This window comes from Nothobranchius furzeri, chromosome 5, assembly GCF_043380555.1.
Source record: "Nothobranchius furzeri strain GRZ-AD chromosome 5, NfurGRZ-RIMD1, whole genome shotgun sequence".
Classification (NCBI taxonomy): domain Eukaryota; kingdom Metazoa; phylum Chordata; class Actinopteri; order Cyprinodontiformes; family Nothobranchiidae; genus Nothobranchius; species Nothobranchius furzeri.
Window position 1 is genome coordinate 53679295 of NC_091745.1, and position 23128 is coordinate 53702422.

General features: G+C 40.9%; 1 protein-coding gene across 2 annotated transcripts; it reads right to left on the reverse strand.

The window, feature by feature from the left end:
• Positions 1-1640: 1640 nt before the first annotated feature.
• On the reverse strand, positions 1641-4035 carry eny2 (ENY2 transcription and export complex 2 subunit). 2 transcript variants are annotated; one of them, XM_054737280.2, is made up of 5 exons: positions 3826-4035; positions 3643-3721; positions 2845-2915; positions 2092-2166; positions 1641-1927 (listed from the first exon to the last, which is right to left on the reverse strand). In XM_054737280.2, exons 2-5 carry the CDS (start codon positions 3708-3710, stop codon positions 1854-1856), a joined length of 288 nt encoding a protein of 95 aa, XP_054593255.1. In that variant the 5' UTR covers positions 3711-3721; positions 3826-4035; the 3' UTR covers positions 1641-1853. The 2 variants fall into 2 exon arrangements, with proteins under 2 accessions (XP_054593255.1, XP_054593256.1); XM_054737281.2 differs by having other exon boundaries at positions 3643-3745; positions 3826-4011.
• Positions 4036-23128: the final 19093 nt, after the last annotated feature.

A 23128-nucleotide genomic window follows, 5' to 3' on the forward strand; every position in this document is an offset into this window, starting at 1 on the left:
AGCATGCAAAAGACCTAAAAACTGTTGTAATTGTTTGTAGCCTGCACAGTGGTGCAGTGGCTACTGCTGTTGCCCTGCAGTAAGAATGTCTTGGGTTCAAATAACCAGCCTTTCGGCATGTTCTCCCTGTGCATGTGTGGATTCCTCCCACAGTCCAAAAAATATGACTGTCAAATTGTCCTTGTGAGTGTTTGTGCTTGGTTGTTCATGTCTCTGAGTTGCCCTGCGGTGGACCGGCAGCCTGTCCAGGATGTACCCCACCTGTTTCCCGAGAGACCGCTGAAGATAGGTGCCAGCCCCCCCTGCGACCCTGTGTGGACAAGCGGGTACCGAATAATGGATGGATGTGTCCTAGCTCACACCTTACATCCAAACAGAGCAGTATCACAACACATCTACCTGAAAACGAACACCTTATCCCCACATGGAATAAAAGCTGAAGTTAGTTTAGCATCAAAACAGCAAAAAGCATTCAGTAATAATACCATTCTGTAAATGATAATCGTAAATAATAAACAACTTGATCTCACCAATAATGACAAAAAATTGAATTTGATATGACAGAAAATAAATCATATAGTATATATATATATATATATATATATATATATATATATATATATATATATATATACTGCATTGAACTTATATATAGCGCTTTTCAAGACACCCAAAGACGCTTCCACACACTCTCACATTCACACACTGCTAGTGATGGTAAGCTACTTGTAGCCACAGCCGCCCTGGGGAGGTCTGACAGAGGCGAGGCTGCCATTTGGCGCTGTCAGCCCCTCTGACCACCACTAACACAGGCAAGTTGGGTGAAGTGTCTTGCCCAAGGACACAACAGAAGGATACCCCTGGCAGGAGCTGGAATCGAACCCATGATCCTCCGATCATGAGGCAACCCGCTCTACCACCTGAGCTACTGCTGCCCCTATATATGTGTGTGTATGTATATATATATATATATATATATATATATATATATATATATATATATATATATATATATATATATATGAACATAAGTTAACTATTTCAGAGAAGGCACCTTGCCACTTGTACACGAAACGACTCTGGTTTCATCCCTTCATGATCTATCACCTCTGGGAGCAAAGCAGCACCTGGCTCGCTGTTGGGGATCGCGACTTTTTGGCTTTGTGTCCAATTAATCAAAAGCTGGACTCCACAGCATCATCGCGTGATTCATGTTAAAACCGTAAATCCTGACCTGTTAACTCTTGGCTCCATCTATGAAGGTCCAGGTGCGAAGCTGCCTGACGTACTGATAGCAGACACACACACACACACGTCTTCATTTAGAGAAAACAGTCAATTTGCCTCAACTTATGTTTGATATTCAGCAAAATCTTTTACCCAAAGTGACTCACAACATGGAGCTTTACGAAGAAAAGCTTTGAGGTCTTAAAATATTCTTCCCTACAGTTTCAGTTTTTAACGTGTACAGATGTTTTAATTAGCACTGCAAACAACTGATCTGATTTCATGAAGACACACCCAGTGTGGAGATATTAATTTCTCTCGTTACGTTAAAGTGTTCAAAAAAGCTTTCAGTTGTTTAGCTAAACAGTGGGTGAATAAAACCACATCTCACACTAAATAAAATAAAAAGAACATTTGTCCAGCAAATCAAGAGCTTTATTTAAGCAGCTTTTGCGTTTACAAAAATGTAACTATTAGACCATTAGAAACATGAAATGACTGAAATCAAAGGATAAAAAAATAACAACTGGCCAGTGACCACTTCCAACATATTCTAAAATGTATTTGGATTTATGTGAATCTAAATAAAAATAAAAACAAAATTAACAAATAAGGAAAAAGCCATATTATGAAGCATGCTGGGTAAGGAAGGCTCTTATTCTCTGTAGAAGCTCTTTCTTGACGCTGTCCGGCACCAAGGCTGCAAGAGAAAAAAAGACACTGAGATGATTTCTGTTTTCTTCAGAACCTTTATGTCAACACATACACTTCCTGCTCCGTTTGGTGAAAAATAAAATCATGAAAAGCTTAACTGTGACTGATATTTGGTGACATTTAGAGCTTGTAACCAGTATGAATGGTTACCTCTTCCTTTAGGAGTGATCTCTACCACAAGGTCCTCCACCGTGACATGCTCCAACCCCTTTTCTTTGATCACCTCTGCAAAAAAGGGAAAAGTAATAAAAAGATCATGTCCCTGAACTCCCATCCAAACAGAGCAGCACGAGGTTAGTCCCAAAGTCCTCACACTCAAACTATTACTGTCTATGTTTAAATCAGTCACGTTTTAAAAGAATCGGTGATCTACTGGTGTTTTTGTACAGCCCAACAAGACCAAAGTTGCAGGTTTGAAATTTTACTTTAGTAAAAGGACCTTTGTTTGGATTGAGTTGTTAATTTTTATAGACAAAGGTTAGGAATTTACTGTTATGGTTCTTGAGTTTGTTTTTTGTTTTTGCAGATTTTTCGGAGCATTTCTTTGTAGATCTGACTTTTCATAACATGTTGGGAGCCGTGATCAACAAGTTACTTATTAAACCAACACATTTAAAACGAAACTACATCTCAATTTTATAATTAGATATCTGAAATTTATAATAAATTGACAGGATAAATGAAGCAGATTAAAAACAAAACAGATGAACTGATCAGTTTGTATCTGTATTTGAAACCATAATAGGTCATTAGAGGAAACAACAACAGAAGGTGAAATTAAAAACAGTTGTACTTCCAGAAAATGGGAAAAAATATTTAAACATGCCACCATTTATAGCTCATACTTCAATCTCTTTATCCACTAAATATAAAGAGATAGTAACATGTGCTCTAATAGTTTACCTTTGCACTGAGCCTTCATCTGGTCCTTCCATCCACACTCAGTGAGTTTGGCTCTCAGCAGCTCCTTTAGTCTGTTAATGAGATAAAAGACTGTTTGAGCAGATGAGCTCATGCCTAAAGCACAATAACTTCCTGTTGGTTTTTGCGACCCGGACGTGGAAAATGTTCTGTAAGTAGGACAATACTTAACCTACAAAATCTTTCAAAGGGAAGTTTGATAATCTTCGTTCCATTTATTTGTATTTAAATAGTTTGCGAACTTCATGTTGGCTGGATGTGTTTGTCTCTTCAGTCCAATAAAAACACCTCGTAATAACTTCCTGTGCACACATGCTGCTGTCATAAACAGCGAGGGGCTTTTACACCTTTACTTTTACAACAGTGTGGATCAGCGGAGCACCATCCGGGTCATCGAGGTCAACTACCCTGCAGGTTCAGACGGTCCGCTGCAACACAACTGATTCAATTCAACAGGTAATGTCTGGGGCTCCCTGAGGATGATCGAACCACTGAGTCAGGAATGAATAATGGAGCAAAATTAGATGCTACTGGACTGAAATATATTTTCATCTTTGACATGTAAAACTCAGCTTTGTGTTTTCCACACCTGACCTCGTGCTGCTATGAGAATCGTCTGAAACAGACACCTGTAAATTCAAAGATGTTCCCGGCCTAAAATCCCCCTGTCACTAAATACTGTTAATGACTTCATTTGGAACAAAATATCTCCAAAAAGGGTTTTAAAACCTGTTCCTACAACCATCTTTGCTCATTGCCTTGGCAGCTAACTGAGCGTACCTCTCTCGTTCCCCCGTCTCTGTCAGTTTCTGGTTTATCGTTGCTTTTAGTCTGGCTTCTTTATTCATCGTGTTCAAATCTGAAGGAAAGAAAACAGCAAAAACTGTGAAACGACACCAAGGCGTTAGTGCGCCGGTGATGTGTGTAATGTTAAACGTGAACCGGGGAAACATGTTAACTTACAGTCGGTAAAGAGGTGAAACGATGTTTCCCTGGCTGCACGGAAAAGTTCAAATGCGACACCACGTTCACTTTCGCTGAAGCGGCAACAAGCACATCAGAAATGATCAAAATAGCTGAAGGTAAGAAAGGTGACTAAATGTTAGTATTTAAAAAAAACGTTTCTAAAGCTGCTACTAAGCTTGTGGCTACTTCCGTCGATGCCGACCATCTGACAAAAGGTTCCGAGCGGAAACAAAAGTTGCAACGATAGTTCCTACATTCCATTTGCTTCGGTATCTTAAACGTCCACGAGAGAGCGGTGTTGTTCAAGAAGTCAAATTTGAAAATGTTCCACTCGGATTCACGTTTGCTTGTCCTTTTAGAATCAAATCACCCATTTATTGTTTCTATTTTCCAAGAGCTTGTATATTTCTGTGATGAATATTTACTTTTATTCTAGCACATGCTGTGCCTAAAAAAGCCAGCTTTTGTCATCAGACAGACACATAGACAGCTCACTTTTCCCCACTGCTTTGAAGTGACGATACAAAAAAAAATATAAATGCAAATAAAGTTAAAGAATATAAAAACATTAGATTAAGTTGAGAACAGCTGTTATTGCTTTGTGTTGTTGATGTAATAGTTAATATGTTCTAGGCTCACACTCAGTGACACTCAGTGACTGTTCATTTCTGGTGGTTTTTGTTGTTCATTTTGTTGTTTAAGCAAAACGTGCATCAGTACACACAGCTGAGGCGCTTCTGCAGTCATGAGGAAACAATTATGTCACACTATGTTTTTATGGAAGTATAGAAAACACAAGGTTATTAGAAATAATGAACTACTTCAATGGCAGCTTTGACTCATAAACTGCTGAGACATCATGGAAAACAAATTATTAAGATAATAAAAAGTATGCTTAGTAAAAAATACTCACATTGTACCAGATAAACCTATACAATAAAATGATGGGAAAATGCATCAACTCATGAATGGAGCTGGATTAGAGTTGTGGCCTGGACAATGTGTCAAGATGGAAGAGCTGCTTCGCCAGATTAGCTTTCATCAGTCAGTTCAGTGTAGTGCACACTGTTCAGCAAGAGTAGAATTGAGAGCTGAAGCTGCCTTTCAATCACGTTTGATACTGATCATTTTGTTAGCATGCTGCACAGTGTATATTTATATGCATAAGCTGAGCTGCCAGTATAGTAACAAATTAGGTTGTGGTATTTGGAGGCACGAGACACATTAAATACTGGAAGGAAGTTTGGAGAGAGAGACACAGAGAGCGAGACAGAGAGAGAGAGAGAGAGAGACACACAGAGAGCGAGACAGAGAGCGAGAGACAGAGACAGAGACAGAGACAGAGAGAGAGAGAGAGAGAGAGAATCAACTATTATTTTAAGCTACAGGAACATCATGCACCATCAGGACTGCACATGTCTCTCCGCCAAACCTCCACTGTGCTCACTGGATGCTATGCAACAGGTTCAGAAAGAAAAAAGGGAGGGTAAAAACAATAAAATAATTTTTTGAATCTAGAGAACAATTTTTCTGTAAGTTTGATCAGCACACTATTGACTCATACTCAGAAGAATACACGTGATGACTGACAGCATACAGCCAGAGACGAAGAAGCAGCCAGCCAGTGGGAGCCAGGTACACCGGTCTCTATTGGAATTCAGTGGTTGTAAGTTAAACTTTACTGGGTTGGCTTGTGTCTTGCTTTAAATTATGTCAATATTTTTTTTAATTGTGATACATTGTCCAGTAAAAACTTTAATTCAGATATAAACAGTGCATTAACGATTTAATCAATGTTTAAAGCCAAATCACAAACTACAACCATTCCAACACTAATGTTAGACAACAGCTTACTATAACTGAAAGTAGACTGACGTAGATCTATCTGGCTTTTTCACATCCTAGAGTGTCACTGTCTATTCTCTATTTGAAGCCAACACAGAAGAGTGACCGATTATGATCAGGAATAATAAGAAATACTTTTGCAGTGATCCACACCGCTAATATTTTCAGTACCTTCCAGAAGGAGCCATTTCAGGACTCCGTCACTTAAAGAAAGATGTGCTGTAGCTGGCCACACCCACATTGACTTGACAGAAAACAGCTGAACATTTTGGAGTGTTCAAAGAAGCAGTGGAAACCCTCATGGCAGCACAAAAAAAGATGCAAAAAGTCAAATCGGCATAATAGGTCCCCTTTGAGTTTCTTCAAGATCAATACTTACCAGCTGAAACCAATGTCAAAAGAAGAGTACAGCAGAGAAACTAGAGCTGTTCTGAGAAAGGCAACAAACACAGGAACTGTATTAAATACAATAACTACAAATGCCTGTTTGGTGAGCAGCTAGAACATTGGCACTAAAACAATATTCAAAGAGAGGAGGGATTAGTCACCCACATCTATCGAGGTCAAACAAATTACCCCTGACAATTATGTTACAGGCAGGATGCTTATGTGTCTTGGACATACAAGTATAAAGAACTAAAAGATAGGTCTTGTCACGGGGTGGTTTTGGAGAGAGGTTAGGACCCAAGATGCAGAACCAGATATTGAGGCAGGAGGTGGAAAAAAACGTAAAAATCCTTTAATAAAGGAGTAAATCCAAAGAATGCAGGCCGCCAAAAAACAAAATCCAAAAATCCTAATAACTAAACGTAGAGAATACAAAAACACAAGAGACCTAGAGATACAAAAAGCTAGAGAGGGGGATGAGACCAGGTTGACACAAACAACCACACACTGATGCCTAGTCCACACGTAGCCGGGTTTTTTTTAAACGAATATCCGCCCCTCCAAAAACTTGCATCCACACCACCTCGTTTTAAAAAACAACTCTGTCCACACGTAACCGGATAAATACGTTGTTAAGGACATGTCAGACCTGTAGGCGGCAGTACTTCCCCCGTTCTTAACCTCGTCCTTTGTCTGTGGTCTTCCGCAAGGAGCAGTAATTCCGCTTGCAAAAACAAACAAGCAAAAAGCGCTTGGACAATTGATAAAGCGAGCGCAGCTCTGAGGGCATCCATGCTGTCGGCTAGTGTAAACACAGGTCGCACACGTGATGTCAGCATTTTTTGTTGCGGAAAGTGACATTGCGGACCTTAAAACTCCGGTTTTGTCTGTCCACACGCAGACACCCAAAATGGAGAAAACGCAAATCTTCACTTTGGCTGGAGTTTTTAAAAAGATTCGTTTTTGTGTGAAAAAACTCGGTTTTCGTGTGGATGACAGGCCAAAACGTAGAAAAATATCTACGTTTTGGCAGATCCCCGGCTACGTGTGGACAGGGCCTGAGATGCAGACAGGGTTAAATACACTGGGGCAGGATGACAGGGAGATGAGCTGCAGGTGTGTGGGGAGAGAAACCTAGTGAAATCAATTAACTAATCAGTGAGGGGAGAGTGAGCTGAGGAGGGGAAAATAACATTACCTACGAGTTAAAACAAAACCTGAAGACAAGAAGATTAAGATAAGCAACTAATGATCTGAGGAGAACTAAAAAAAACTGTGGAGAAAGAAACACACTAAAAAGAGACTAATTAAATGAAAAGCTGAACCTATAGAAAGATTACAGAGGGGTGACTAGGGGAGACTAACGGGAGCACAGGATCTGGGGGGGGGGGGGGGGGGGGTAGAACCTGGAGGGGCTGCAGACAAGGGGACACATGGGAACACAAGGAGACACATAAGGGGATCCTGGGGGGGTGGGGGGATGGAGAACACAAGAGCCCTTTTCAGACTGACATTCTGGAACATTTGCGGACAATTCAATACGGGTTTTAAGCGGAACTGTGTTTTCAGACACACCACTTTTGTACCGGAACTTGTCCTTTCGGCTGCGTTCACACAGCAGGGAAAAGTTCCAGATGTCTGACGGCGGCGGGGGGTGGGGTGGGGGGGAGAATCGGACTCATGTTAAGAAGAAGAAGAAGAAGAAAATATCATTTCTATAGCGCCTCTCAAGATAAAAATCACGAGGTGCTTAAGCATAATTCTGCATACACCTGGATGATGAAGCTCAATGGTTAAAGGAATCACTGAAGCGGTGTGAAGCGCTCCGTCGCTCGTCTAGACGGTACCGTAGGAGGCGAGCTGCCGTGGTTCGCCGCATGCTACAGCAGCGGGCTATCTAGGTGCGCACAGCGTCCCCCGGTCCCCTCCCCCTTGTCCGGAACTTTACCTCACCAGTCTGAAGCAGCCAACCTGTCCGTAACAAGTCCGGACCTGTTACTAGGGGCTTCGTCTGGATAAATTCCGGAACACTTTATCCGGATGTTTGTATTCAGACAGAAAGGTCTTACGGACAGATTCCGGAACATTTCCGTTTTTCATGGCCTGTCTGAAGGGGCAGAGACACATGAGGGAGATGCAGACGCAGACCATGACAGGTCTCACACAGGGATTAACCTACAATAAAATAAAATAAAACACCAGGCGAACAGTTAGAAGATCAAAGAGACCAAATATAGTGCTGTTTATAACGGCAGTATACAGGGGAGCAATGCGTTGTTTATGAGACTTTGTTGGTACATCTCCACCATTGTGGAGCATGAAAAAACATATCTGCTGTGTTTACTGCCATAGACAGTCAGGCGGAAAATTGGAAGTCTTTGTTCAAAGGTAAATATGTCCATTAAAGTAATAATATTATCCAAGAGTGAGTGAGGTTACTGAAAAACTATGAAATGTATTTCAGACAGGCCCTGAAGTTTAGCAAGTTATTGTAAAGCATTAAAGTGAAAGTAGAAAGCTGTTTATTTACAATTGGGAATTGTACTTTGAGTCTATATAGCTTATGGAACTTTAAGAGGGCTCACAACTGGCATAGGAGTCCTTATAAATGGCCAAACTCAAACTAATGAATTAGCCCCACAATGACAAGACCTGTTTACCCTGCCCACTCGTCCAGGACATGAATATGGTTGTCTGGTGAAGAGATTGTCTTGGTAGCTGTGAAGCAAGGCAGCACAGCAGAAGATAGCATTCGGTAAAGTGACTGACCTAGGTTGTAGAGCAGTTGTTTGCTGACGAACAAGAAAGTAAGTGTCCCAGTACACTATCACTGCCTCAGTGCGGCTCTCTTGGTCCACCAGGTGACGCCTCTTACAGAAGCGTTTTCCTAACAGGAAGTTTGGATGAAATACGCCTCCACCCATGCATTGACCCTCACTTTAAAGAACAATTAACTAACAGTACATCAACTTTTAAGCAATTAAAACACATTTTTTTATTTGGTTTGCAGGGTGTCCAGTCAGCAAGTTGATGTCCTCCAGTGTTTTAGCACTAATCTAAATAAAAAGAAACTGACATTCAAGCAAGATTGTTGCTGTGTTGCTGTAGCAGTGGTCGGGTTGTGTTGGTTGACATGGAGGAATGAATGGCCAGTCTGATGTTTGTGATTTTCTCATTGAAAAAGGGTGCACAATCATTGTGATATGAAATCAGGGGCTAACTGTGTTGGGAGAGCACTTAACCTCTCAACTAGAAAAACAAGAATTGTTAATATTATCACTAATGACTTTGGAGTAAATGGATTTGTCTTGCCTTATTTAAAGCATTGGCGTGTATTTTTCCTGACACTAGGGGGCAGTACATACCTAAATCATTGCAAGAAAGCTCTATATTTGTGTTCGAGTAAAACCATAATAACGAATGATCATTAGGGTCAACAGATCGTTCAACCTCCAGCAAAATGACCAGCACACTAGACTCCCTTTCATCACTGACAACGAGTGAAGAGGTAAATGTGTAAAACAACATTTATGAATGGCAAAAGTTTGGTAACCGCTTGTTACAAATCAGTAAATGCATTTTATCCTCACAGGCTCACATAGAAGGCAACATTGCATCTAATATGGTGTCACAGAGACTTAGGGCTGTGATATACTTGCTGTTTAACAAAACAAACTCATGTTTAACATGCCTGCCATGTGTAATGTGTGTTGATTTGAAGTGTAGTTAGTGCACGTCCCCCAAACATTTTTGAAACGCATCGAAATGCTTCAATATACGCGTAACCAGTAGGTGGAGTTGACAAAACGAGAGACACATTCACCACAATGACTTCGTTTCTGGTTTAGAGGTCTTTCACACCATCTACGATACTGCTGCTGCCTTTTTTTTTTTCTGTCGTGATTTCAAAATTAACCAGTTTGTGAGTTATTTTATTGACGTCATGTTTGATTTGGTTTTTCCCACAAACCTTTTTTTTTCTATCAGGTCTGAGTTCTCAAATGTGCTCCCTAGTGGAACACTCCAGTACATGCAGGGAGGCATTGGGTCCCATTATTTCAAAGTCTTTGGTAAGACCTGACCAGGATTTAATCCCCAATCTCCTCTACCACTTGGCCACTGTGTCAGATAAAAGCATAAACTCCAGATTATACTCAAAGATAAAATTGTTTACTTAAAATAATTTGTTGCTGAAAGATCTAACTTTTATTAAGTTACCTTCATAAATATGGTGGGGGACACTGTGGTGAATGGGCCTGACAAGGAACTTTCATAAGGTTTATTGAATTATGTGAGTGAACTAGCACTTCCTGTCTTGTAGATACTATGACAGGGATAGGGAAAACCATCATTTTATTAGGTCCGCATTTGTCCTGGAATATTCTGGAGTAACATCTTCCTTGAAATCAAGACCCAGCACATTTCATATTCAGATGAAATTGAGGATTTTTCAATACATGTGTTACTGATGATGAGAAGACGTGGGAGGATGAGAGTATGAGGAAAAGGAAATTGGCTTTGTTGTGGTAGTGGGCTGGGAAGAGGGCAAGGGGTGAATTGTGGGGGTTGTGGAGGTTGGTGACAAAGAGGTAGATCAGGGATTCCAGTGACCACCCCCTCCATCCTAGCAGGGGTCCGAGTGATCAACTGGTTCATCCTGGCATAGGTTTGGCTGGCCAACTCCTTCATCCTGGTGTGGGTCTGACTTCTCTACCACTGGAACAGTCTGAATGATCATCTCCATCCTTGCCAGACTAGAAGAGGGGGAAAGAGAGGGAGTGTCCGTCGAGCAATCTGAAGATTGTAAGAGTGAGGGACCTTTAGATAAATTGTCCTTAGTCATCACTTTAGCCCCAAGAGTGACCATTTCCTCTATGCTCACCAGAGAGGAAAACATTAAATTATCTTCTGGCTGATATAGCTCTTCAGTGTGTTCACAGGACTGTTGTGTTTTGCTACTTTGTTGTTTTGAATCTTCTCGTAAGTTGTCCTTGGCATGGTTAGCAATATGTATGGCTCTTTTCGATAGCTGACCTGCTGTTATGATTTCCTGATTTGGCTCCTCTTGTCTTTTGGGGTCCTTGGTGAGGCAGACAGAAGAGAGATGCGGGATATGCAAAAAGTTTGAAAAATGCCCTGAAAAATGTCTGATACCAGAAAAAGTTTAAATTATGAAAACGTTGACTTTCTCTCAGGTGCATGTAGCAGAGAGTCAACTGTTCAGGGCCAACAACCTGCTGACCCTTTTTATCATTGCTTCTGACCGATGATAACGGGCCACTGATAAACACCTGAGTTTTAAGAGAGCAGAAAGTCTGCAATAGCACGGTAAAGACATGCTTTTTTTTCTGACTGTTCTTTCCCAATGTAAGTTGCACCAACATTTATTGTGATTTGATTAGCAGTTAAGTATTTAACAAGGATTTTTGGGATGCTCCCTCTCATGTCAGGGACCGTATCCATTGTAAAACAGTATGTTCTGATATTTCTGCCAAGCACATTCACATTTTTGATATGAAATTCACCCACTGTCTGAGTTTGAGGCCCAGTCTTAGTATTTTTCTTCTTTCCTTGTAGCATTTACTGTAGTACTCTCATTCTTTACCCTGTTTTGTAGGGAAGAGGGGCTTCCTAGCTCATCTGACCCTAGGTCAATCAGCAGTGACATGCATCAGTTGTAGAGCTGTGTGCATTATTGTTTAGGAGTATTTTGATAGTCTTTGTTTTACCATCTCTCTACTGTTGTGTGCTATAACTATGGTCAGGCTTGGATGGTAGGGCCGGCCAGCTGGTAGCATAGGAGTTCTCTTGGTGTGGAGCCCCAGTTGTTGCTTGTTGTTCTGTTTCCTAGGTACACAATGTATTATTTGGCTTTGCACAAAGAGAGTTCCATGTAGGACAGCTACTCACAGATTTATTACAAGTCAGACAGCCTTTTACCACTTCTTAATAGCAATGATGATGGTAACTTGCTGTGAGTCACAATTGGCTTGTCTGATAATTAGAGTACAGGCTTACAGGGAGGAAGTTGACTCCTTTGTTTGATGGTGTGATGTAAATTCTCTACAACTCAGTGTTGGCAAAACACAAGAGCTAGTTATTGATTTTAGAAAGAAAAAACAAACATTCACTCCCGTGGTCATCAAAGGCCAACCTGTTGAAACTGTGGAGACATATAAATATCTAGGGGCGTACCTCGACGATAAGTTAAACTGGAAAAGGAATAGCGATGCTGTTGTTAAAAAGGCCCAGTCCAGATTGTTTTTTCTTAGGAAGCTAAGATCCTTTGATATAAGTAGGAGGCTCTTGAATGTGTTTTATCAGGGGATTATGACCAGTTTATTGTTTTATGCTGTCTTGTGTTGGGGCAGGAGCCTCGCTGCTGAGGACAAAAACAGGATCAACAAAATGATCAAGAAATCTGGCTCAGTGGTTGGGCAAAGCTTGGACTCATTTGACATGATCATCGACAAAAGGATGAAGAGTAAACTTAAGACAGTTATGACTCTGGAGGATCACCCCCTTCACCAGATTTTTAAGGATCTCTGAGCTCTTTTAGTGGGCGAATGTTAATGCCCCGTTGTTCCACTGAACATTTTAGGAACTCTTTTATTCCTGCTGCAGTGCGCTTTTACAACGAGCATTTTGTATGATTGTATATTTGATATTTCTATCATGGTTGTGGCTTATAGCAGTGTCCAGTGAATGTTTTGTTGTGTGTGTGTGTGCATGTTGTTGTTTTTTTTTTTTTTTTTTTTTACTTGTTCAAGGCAATTAAATTTCCTCCTTGGGGATTAATAAAGACAACCTTTAACCTTGAAGGGTGGCATCATTTCCATATAATATAATTTCTCAGAAAACTTCTAATTGAAAAAAAAGCTTATTTCAAAATCTGTGATTGTCTGGAGATGTTTTTGGAAGTCTTCTAAAGAAAAGAGAGGCATAAAGCTGCTAAATAGTTTAAGCCGTTCAGTCACTGTAGATCTACGTTATGGTAAACCACGATCCCAGTTGAAAATGTAAGCAAGCAGAGGGAAAAATGGGGGTAAAAAAAAGAGAGTATCTACATTGTAAGAAAGTTAAATCCAAAAAGGTCCAAATGTGTCCAAACTCCTCTTCATCCTAGAATTGTCATTGCCAGGGATCAAACCAACCACAACAGGGTCCTCTGCAAATCTCTTGATATAAGTGTCAGGATATCTTACAAAATAATCAATTGTGAGTTGTGTTTACAGGAGGCCTCAGGACACATTCTTGTTTGAGGAGTACAGTAGTGGTGAAGGAAACCCCATGCAAACATACTTTCAGGCAGATACTTGCTGTTCACACCACTCATACTTTTATTATGTAAAATAAAATAAATTCTCTTTCATGCCTTTGTTAGTCACTCTAGTTCTAAATCATCTCATTACTACTTTATACGACAATACAAGAATAAAAAAATAAAACAAAAGAAAATAATGAATATATTCAACATCTGCCACCACAGGAAACAGCTGGGAAGGTAAACTGGGCAAGCTAAAGACAGACAAAGCAATGCGGTGGCAGTATTCATGTGGAAGATTGCATTTTCAATGTGGAGCAGATCAAGGGGTGAATGTATTTGTTCCATGTTTTTTTTTTCATATATTTTGCTGGTGGGAAAGGTTCTACGTCCGAGAATAATGAGCTGATACTAGCAACTCTCTCAGATGTGGAGTTACCCAGGAGCAAGCAGTGTAATCGAAGCAGTGCGACTGAACATCTCAGCCAAACAGCATCCAAACATGGACGAAAAAGGCTTTTGACCAGAGGTGGGTGGTAAAAAGGAGTGACGCAAGTTATAATCCAATAGTAAAAAAAACGTTACTTCGAGAAAATGTTACTTGAGCACTGTGAGTAATGAGTAACAGTTTGAGCATAAACTGTTGAATATGGTGTCTGTTGGGTTGTTTTATCTACGTCCAAGAGCTCTGTTCATTTATTCTCATTTGATAAATGTGGTTTGTTTGTTTAGCATTAGCACCCAGCAGCACTTGCGCGATGACATCAACTGCAGAATACGCTATTAAGGCAATAGCCACTGAACTGCATGGGATGTAGGATTGCACAGTATACCTTAACAGAAAGTGTAATCATAATACGTGAAAATAGCTTGCCATGTGCACATGCGTTTTTTAATCTACTGCAGGGACTTAAAACAGACTCTAGACCAAGACAGGTAAGTTGAATATCACCTTACTTGCATAGGGTTTTGGTCCTCATAAAGAAAAGGACAAATTTGGTAATCGTTACAAAAACGAAAACTACTCTAGCTCTAACCCCAAAGCAAATATATTAAGGATAGCAATGTTAGACTCAGTTGATTAATCAGGTTAGTTCTATTAGGAATTTAGCAATTTTGTTGTTTATGCATTTTTTTTGTTGAAGTCTTTTTAGGAGTTTCTTGGAATGAAATTAGTCAGTTCTGGCTTAATTCTAATTTCAGCCATCTTAACCATTTGTTCAACATGTTTTTTTCTTAATTCTAATTTTGACTTATCATTTATTTTTTCTTGCACCAAGTACCACAACAGCTTCCTAATGTTGTGATTCTCTCTCGAAGAACAATAAAACCCTCCTAATTCGGATTCTTAAACAACTTAGTCTATTTTTTTCAGATACAGAGAGTTGTTTTGCAATTATTAACCACCTTTTTTCTAAGCTCATTTTGTCCTGTAGGGCAGGAACCCTCGTACATAGCCAAGTTCTGTCCTTGCCATGAGTGCAGACTTGCTTTATCAAAGTAATTAAGTAAACCTTCATTTGTCTTTTAAAAGCTCTAAGTTAAAGTAATTATAAATAATAAAGTATTCATAGCATGCCAAAAGTACCAGTACAAGTGGATGCTGTTTGTGATTTAACTCATCATTACTCCTAATCAGCCCTGCCCTTCTTCCTGTGCAACTTTGTCTTTGTAATATTTTGTCTTGGTTGTGTTTCTCTCCTTGGAAACAAATTAATATTAATGGATTTAGCTTTATTAATTTAATGGCCTAAAAACCTGCAGGTAACACTTTGTAATAAAAAAAAATGTGCAATGCCACATAAGTGAAGTGAATAGCAGTTTAATATAACCAGAAGCAAAATTCTAGTGTCGGAAATAATAAGGCAAATGAAACAACACACAACAAACTCTTGATAGAGAGAGGCAACAAAGCTCAGGAGATTTTTAAGTGACGTAATCTAACTGTACTTCTAAACATAAATGAACCAGAATCCAATTTAGAAAATAGAAAATCTAAAGAAATCCAGAGATCATTGCAAACGGTAAGGAAAGATGTTTCCCTGCTTTGGCTCAGTGCACAGATTTCTTTTTGTTTGCCTTTAATAAGATAAAAAAGTTCAAAGGTCTTTAAAAAACCTTTAACTTTAAAAATACTTAAAAACCTTTAACTTTAAAAATACTTATTTTTTCCTTGCTTTGCGAGGCACTGTGTAAAATGTACCACTCCAGTTCTGCTCAGTTGCGCTCAGGTTAATTAACCAGCTGTTACTGACCTCAGTTTGCATGAATCTGAAAGCTGCTGCACCACTGACATTTCAAAAATGCACCTCGGTCAAATATTGCCACATATAAACAGAACAACTGGCTGAGGTGGTGCCCTCATCTGCTTAGGATGCTTCCCAGAGACCTTCTTTTGACATTTTTCCAGGTATGTCCCACAGAGAGGAAATTCCGGGGCTGGAGTTACTATGAATACTCTTTGGCAGGAAAAAGCTTTGGTATCTCCTTGGGGAACAACAAAATTCTGGAAGAGGAAAGCCTGGATTTCCTGGTTGAATCTCTGTGTCCCAACATTAAAATGGAAAAAAAAATCAAAATATAGATAAAAAGATAATGGATAAACCAACAGTTACATAGCTGGAGATGCATTTTACTGATCCGCTGGAAGATAATTCTAAAACAGTGTCCACATTAAATTGTACGTTTTAAAGCCTTTATCCACTGACTGACATCATTGCCCACCCCTTGAGGCCAGCTTAGTCTCTGATGCATATAATAATAGATGGTGGTATTTCTCACTTGGCATAGTTAGCAAGAAAAACATACAAGTTGCGGCTGGAAATGCAGGGGTGGAAGCCATCTGCATTCAACCGATAATTACAAGGTCCCTGATATTCATTTACTACCTAATATGACAGCTTATTCAAGATGAATAGCTAAACACAAAAACTCTGGATCATAATCCTTCAGTCAGAGATTTCTTACCAGTTATTATCTTTTCACGTCAGTTTGTAAATGTAAGATTGGACAAAAAAGGTGTTTAAAATGATAGCCTTTGCACTTTTTTTTTAGCTTTCATGTATTGTTTCAGAAATACATTTCCAGGCACACTGTACTCAACAAAATCTGTGGAAAAATAGAAATTTCCATTATTCTGACTCTCTGTCTTTATTGAAGTTTGTTCCTGAGTGATGGGAACTGTTCCATAACAGATGCTCTTAATATGAACACAGTTACTCACTCATAAATCCAACACCATCTCCAGGTAAACACACCTTCTGTTCTACATTATTTTGAGTGAAGTTCTAATAAAGCAGAATATGCATGACAAAACAGTCAGCATTCACATAATTTTATTTTTTACATTAGCATGCCAGTGGCAGTTAGAAAGGGTCTTCAAACATGATTTGAAGACAGCGACGGATGGTGACTGTCAAATTGTGATGGATAGGGCATTCCAGAGAATAGGGACAGCACAAGCCCACTCCCCCCTTGCTTTATAGTTCATGGTTGGAGTGCAGAGTACCAAGGAGTCCACTGATCCCAGTGAGCGCACCGGCACATTTGGGCACGTAAGACGGTAGGATGGTGGAAGACCCTTCAATGCTTTCAAAACAGAGAGCAAGATCTTTAATTGCACTTTGAAAGTCCCGGGCAGGAATGGAGATGTGCCAGAACCAGGGTGACATGGCTATATCTGTTTGTGCTTGTTAGGAACCTTGCAGAAGTGCTTTGCACAACCTGCAGCCTATTCAGTTTCGTAACAGGGGTGCCAAAGAGGACTGAGTTTGCATAGTCAAAGCAGGAGGTGACAAATGCGTGAAAGATTCGAAAAGGGACCAACAGGCTTCATGTGTGTTAAAAGATGTCATTGAAAGAAGTGTGATTTCACAACTGCATTTATCTGAGGGACCATTGAAAATTCAGCATCTATTTCACCCTAAGTCTGGTGACACACTGTTTAAGGTCTAAACCTGGAAGATTTGGGTCAGACGATGCATGAGATAGGTTCGTAAGGTAAAATAATGAACTCAGTCTTTGACTCATTGACTTTCAAACAGTTTGCAGCCATCCACCCTTCACATCAATCTGTGAAAGGTAAGTCTGTGTTTGTCCCATTTATCACCAGGCAGATCTGAACATCATCAGCATTGATGATAGCTGATGCCATATCACTCATAAGTCTTTCCCAAAGGGAGAAGATTGACAAGAAATATTAGGGGCCCCAGGCCTGAACCCAATTCTTTTTATGCTGCAATATGATTCTTTTTCCACACAAGATAAAAAGTCTCATAAAATTAATAAAGATGAAGAGATCTGAAATAAAATCCAAGGTAAATGTGAGGAAAAAATGCATTATTATTATAATTGTTGGCATAAACAGCTGAACCTGAAAATATTAATAACATACGAGACTTCTGGCACATTTTGCAGATGATGTTGTTCTCCTCAACATCTGACTCCTTCAACCCAAACCAGGTCTGTATAGCAGACGTTGTCATGTCTTCTTTACAAGCACATCCCCATCCACCTGGCACATGCTGCAGCAGCTGCTGCAGCTTTCATCCACAGTAGATGCAGCTTGATTAAATTCTGCAAAATGTGCAATTGCAGTTTACCCATGTTTTTGAGTAACATGTCTCCTGCACGTAATAAATAAAACATTTTACTCCAGCAGAAATCCGTGTTTTCTCTGCCATCATTCAATAAGATGCAAACAAGCTGACATATAATCTTCAAAATAAACATGATTTTACTGGGATTACACCACCTGCTACTGGGAAAAAATCATACAGTACTGTCACAGTGATGTGTGTAGGTATCAGAGTGATGTATCACTGCTCAACACTATCAAACTTTCCCATATGACAACAAAAGTCCATCCGTCCATTTATTTTTGGGATGACTGCAGGATGAAAGGATTTTAAACAGATAAATGAATACTCAAACTCAATAACATCTCAATCTTTTCTTTCAAATGTATAATATATTTTTGTAAAACCCTGTCAGGATTAGACCTTCAATCGTCAGTTCGTACGCATTTATTTCAGAACAAAACTCAGCAAATCATTTCCTCTAATGTATGACTCATGTCGCAATTCTGAAACTGCTGAAGCTCAGACAAACCCAGAATTAGATCTGCACTGAGCTGCTGAACGTACAATGTATGTAGCACAGCTGGATCATCGTTGTAACGTCCAGCAATGGTCAGTTTAGGTACAGTCTGACCTTTCGACATCTATTCAACATCCAGTCAGAATGGAAACACAACACTGCATGTGTTCCCTTTAAATGAGCCTGCCTTCATACTGTCATGTTGTTGGTAAGCTGTTTCACCCAGGACATGAAGAACCACACGCAGATAACAAAGGTAAGTAAAATACCGTACATCCTCTAATACAGGCCTGTATTCATTTAACGGCCGGGTCTCATATTTTGGCCGGTGCCGGCGGAGGTGAATAATGGCCGGTCTCTTATTGTGGCCGGGTGGAATGTGGTAACAAGCAAGTACGGGGGCGGTTGTGTCATCGTCTCACTTTTGATTTGCCAGTGATAGACTGCGAGGGTAACTTTAACCGTGCGGAGACGAAGAGGAGGCGAAAATTTGATATCAAGTTCAAAGAGAACACTCTGGGGAGCAGTAGCAGGGGTTGTATGAACTAGTCAACTTCACTATAGTGACTTTTTATGCCTGTCGTCGACTAGTCGCTGTCACGTGATAATGACCGGCAAGATGCAGCCCTCGGAAAAGACAGCAGCCTGCTGTCAGCAGGTGACAAGCTCCTGCGCTCGGGGGGGGGGGGGGGCAACGCGCTGTGCCAGAGCGTCGGTACTGACACGCGATCGTTCATGTCGGTTCATTTCCTTTAATGTTTTCTGTCATTTATTTGCGCCTGATGTATTTCGCTGCTGTGGAGCGGGGCGCATCACCTTGTCCTCCGGTGACGCACCAATCACTGATGCGGCCACCAAGCAGGGAGCACTCCGCTGTTTTTGCGGTCGGTAGATCTGCGTCCTGAGCACGGCCACAGTAACATTATCAAATCGGGTGTCGCCACCTCAAAAACTAATTTAACACATGATCGTTAGTGTCAGTTCATTTCCTTTAATGTTTTCTGTCTTTTATTTGCGCCTGATGCGTTTCTCTGTGGAGCGGGGCACATCACCTTGTCCTCCGACGCACCGATCACTGATGTGGCCGGCAAGCAGCGAGCACTCCGCTGTTTTTGCGGTCGGTAGATCTTTTAGAACTGCAGTTCAAAGGTAACTCATAAGGTGAACATATATGAACCCAGGTAGCAGTTTCTCTTTAGGATTGAGAGGAGATGCTGGAAGACAATAAACAGACAGGACAGAAAAATAGTCAAATAAAAACAAGTTAGTTTTTGTACCTGGTGGTTGCAACAAGCAGACACCATTGAAGGTAATCAGATGTGAGGAACAGAAAATGAAATAATTATTTTAATGTTTAGAGCAGCAGGAACTTCGAGAGGCTGCAGGCGCATCAGTGAGTTTGCGGTCGCTGCGCAGGGGGAGGGGGGAGAGGGCTGAAGCAGAAGCTACGTTTTTAAAAGAAATGTGTTTAGCTTTGAAAATGTGGGCGCAATTTTAATTGTCAAAAACTCCAGCAAACCATTAGTTCATTTTGCTCAAATAGAAATAGAGGTCTGCCTCTAATTCTGGTCCTCCTTCCAATAAAGGCCTGGAGCTTGATGAGCTTGAGTCAAATACAGGCCCGGGCCTGTATTAGAAGATTTACGGTAATATAATTGTTTATTTTAATGAGGTTAAGTGAGAACAAAAGTCGCTGCTCCAGCTACCGGATCAGGCTCTGTTCCAGCTACAGGCTCTGCTTCAGCTACAAGGCCCAGGCTCTGCTCCAGCTGCCAGATCAGGCTCTGTTCCAGCGACAGGTTCTACTCCAACTACCAGACCCAGGTTCTGCTCCTGCTACCATGAACATGAACGGGATCGGCTTGGATTTTACTTCGTCTGAGTTTACTTCACAGTTTAAAACTGAAGAAATCGTTTTATATAGTCAGAAATTAAATAGACTAAACAACCAACGACGATGAGACGGCCTACAGGGAGGAGATCAGCGCCCTGACCCACTGGTGTCAGGACAACCATCTCACCCTCAACGTCACAAAGACAAAGGAGATGATAATGGACTTCCGGAGGTGCAGAGGAATACACACACCCATCACCATCAACGGTGACGCTGTGGAGAGGGTGAGCAGCTTCCGTTTCCTTGGAGTTCATCTGCCTGAGGATCTTACGTGGTCAGTGCACACGAACAATACAGTGAAGAAGGCACAGCAGCGCCTCTTCTTTCTCAGGAGACTGAAAAGATTTGGCATGAGCCACTGCATCCTCAGGACCTTCTATCGCTGTGCCATTGAGAGCATCCTCACTGGATGCATCTCCGCCTGGTATGGCAACAGCACCGCTTACAACCGCAAAGCTCTCCAGAGAGTGGGGCGGTGTGCAGAAAGGATTATTGGAGGTGAGCTTCCCTCCCTCCAAGACATCTACAGGAAGCGGTGCCTGAGGAAAGCGGCAAGGATCATCAAGGACTCAAGTCACCCCAGCCATAAACTGTTCAGACTACTTCCATCAGGAAGGAGGTTCTGCAGCATCCGATCCAGAACCAGCAGACTGAGAGACAGCTTTTTCCATCAGGCCATCAGACTGTTGAACACTTCGCAGACACCTCACCCTCACTACTGAAACTCCAACATTACACACTCAAAACTGTACATTAATGCCACAGTTTTGCACATACCAACCTCTGTATATTTTATATATCTATCTTATTGTTTACTTTATTAATTTGAACATGTATATACACACTATACACACACGCACACATGTAGAAATAAATAAATAAATAAATAATAAAATACTAGCACACACATTTAGTAATGTATATACCTTACATACTATACATATTATTACTTAGATTGGCCATTTTTATATTTAGCTTGTTTTTACGTTATTGTATTTTTGCACAACTCTGTTGCTATGAAGCTCGCACACAAGAATTTCACTCGCATGTACTGTACCAGTGTACCTGCACATGTGACGTGACAATAAAAGTGATTTGATTTGATTTGATTTGATCTCTGACCCTTACCAGACCCCTGGGATACGTTTTAAAAATGCCAGAAGCTGTCGGAGTGGACTTCGTACCGGACCTGGCCGGGGAACCCCTTGGGATTTTCCCGGAGGAGCTGGCCCAGGTGGATGGGGAGAGGGAAGTCTGGGCCTCTCGATGCTACTGCCCCGTAACCCGACTCCGGATAAGCGGATGAAAATGGATGGATGGACAAATAACAGATTTACATGTAAGTAGTTTAAATAGAGTGCTGTGCTGTTTGAATGTATAAACTGAACGCCAAGAGAAATCACTAGTTTGATTTTTTTCCCATGAATAAATAAATATGTCAGGCAGGAGCATCTCAGGATCTGTCTGAGAGCTGTCTCGGTGAGACAGATAATAGCAATCCAAAGTGCTTTTTATGTGTGATCTGACAATTGATCAACCATTGCTTAAAAATTAAATACAGCTTAGCCGGTTAATTGCTGTGATCATAAAACACCTAAACAGCAGCACGCAGAAATCACGAGGCAACGTTTTACGTAAAGTTTACTTGTTGCTGTGAGTAATAAGACAGTAAAAGCCACGCCAAAATAAGTTTAGGAAGCCCACTAAGAATCGTAATAAAAGCATTTAAAATAAATACCATACACAGTTGAGGAAACGTTGGTTTAAGTACCTGATATGAAGTGAATCAGAATCAGAATCAGAAAACTTTATTGGTCCCCATGGGGCAATTAATTTATAGCTTACCACACAGAATAACTCGCTCATAAAAACAACCAAGCAAACAATCCATTTATACAATCACACAATCACACAATGTGTGTCACTACCAACATGCCGAACACATCCTAAATGAAGGGTAGAGGATGAGCAGCAGCCCTCCAAAAATGGCACATGCTTAAAGCCGATGATACTTCGCTGTTATTTCGCCACCCTTCCCAGCTCAGAGTTAAGCAGTTCAATAGCTGATGGAACAAAGGAGTTGGCAAAGCGGTTTGTTTTTCGAGAAGGTACATAATAACGACGTCCTGAGGGCATAAGAGAGAACTCAGAGTGCAGAGCATGGAGGGGTCGCTGCATAAATGAAAACCTTTACTCTCGGGATCCCACAGTTTCATTTTAGCCCGGTCACTAGCGCATTTTACTGCAATGATCCAACGTTTGCGGCACTCCGGATCTTGGGGAATCCTGTAGATCAGTGGTTCCCAAACTTATTTAGCCGCGCACCCCCTTCTATGTGCCGACCGTGTCGACGCACCCCCAGCCCCCACATCAGGGCATGGCTATATATATATATATATATATATATATATATACATACACAGATAGACCAAGATGGCGCCGAGGATGGTCGCCCTGGTGTTAACGTGCAGCGTGTTTTTTTTGTTTATGTCTGTAAATTGTGTGTCAGCGTGCTCTTACACCCGTGAAGAGCTTCTTAACGTCAGATCATCAACACCGACGGACCTATTTCCAGTTTTTTTAGTGGGTGTGGCGGATTTGGTCCACTTTTTTATTAAGAAAGTGAGAAGCCGTAGAAGAGGAAAACGTGCAGGAGTGCTCGTGCGTCTACGAAGACGCGGCTCATGCACGCCCTTACCTGGGATTTTCCTCTCCAATGTCCGCTCACTTAGTAACAAGACGGATGAACTGGCGCTGCCGATGAGACGGAACAGAGACTTTTCTACCTCCTCTGTCATATGTTTCACGGAAAC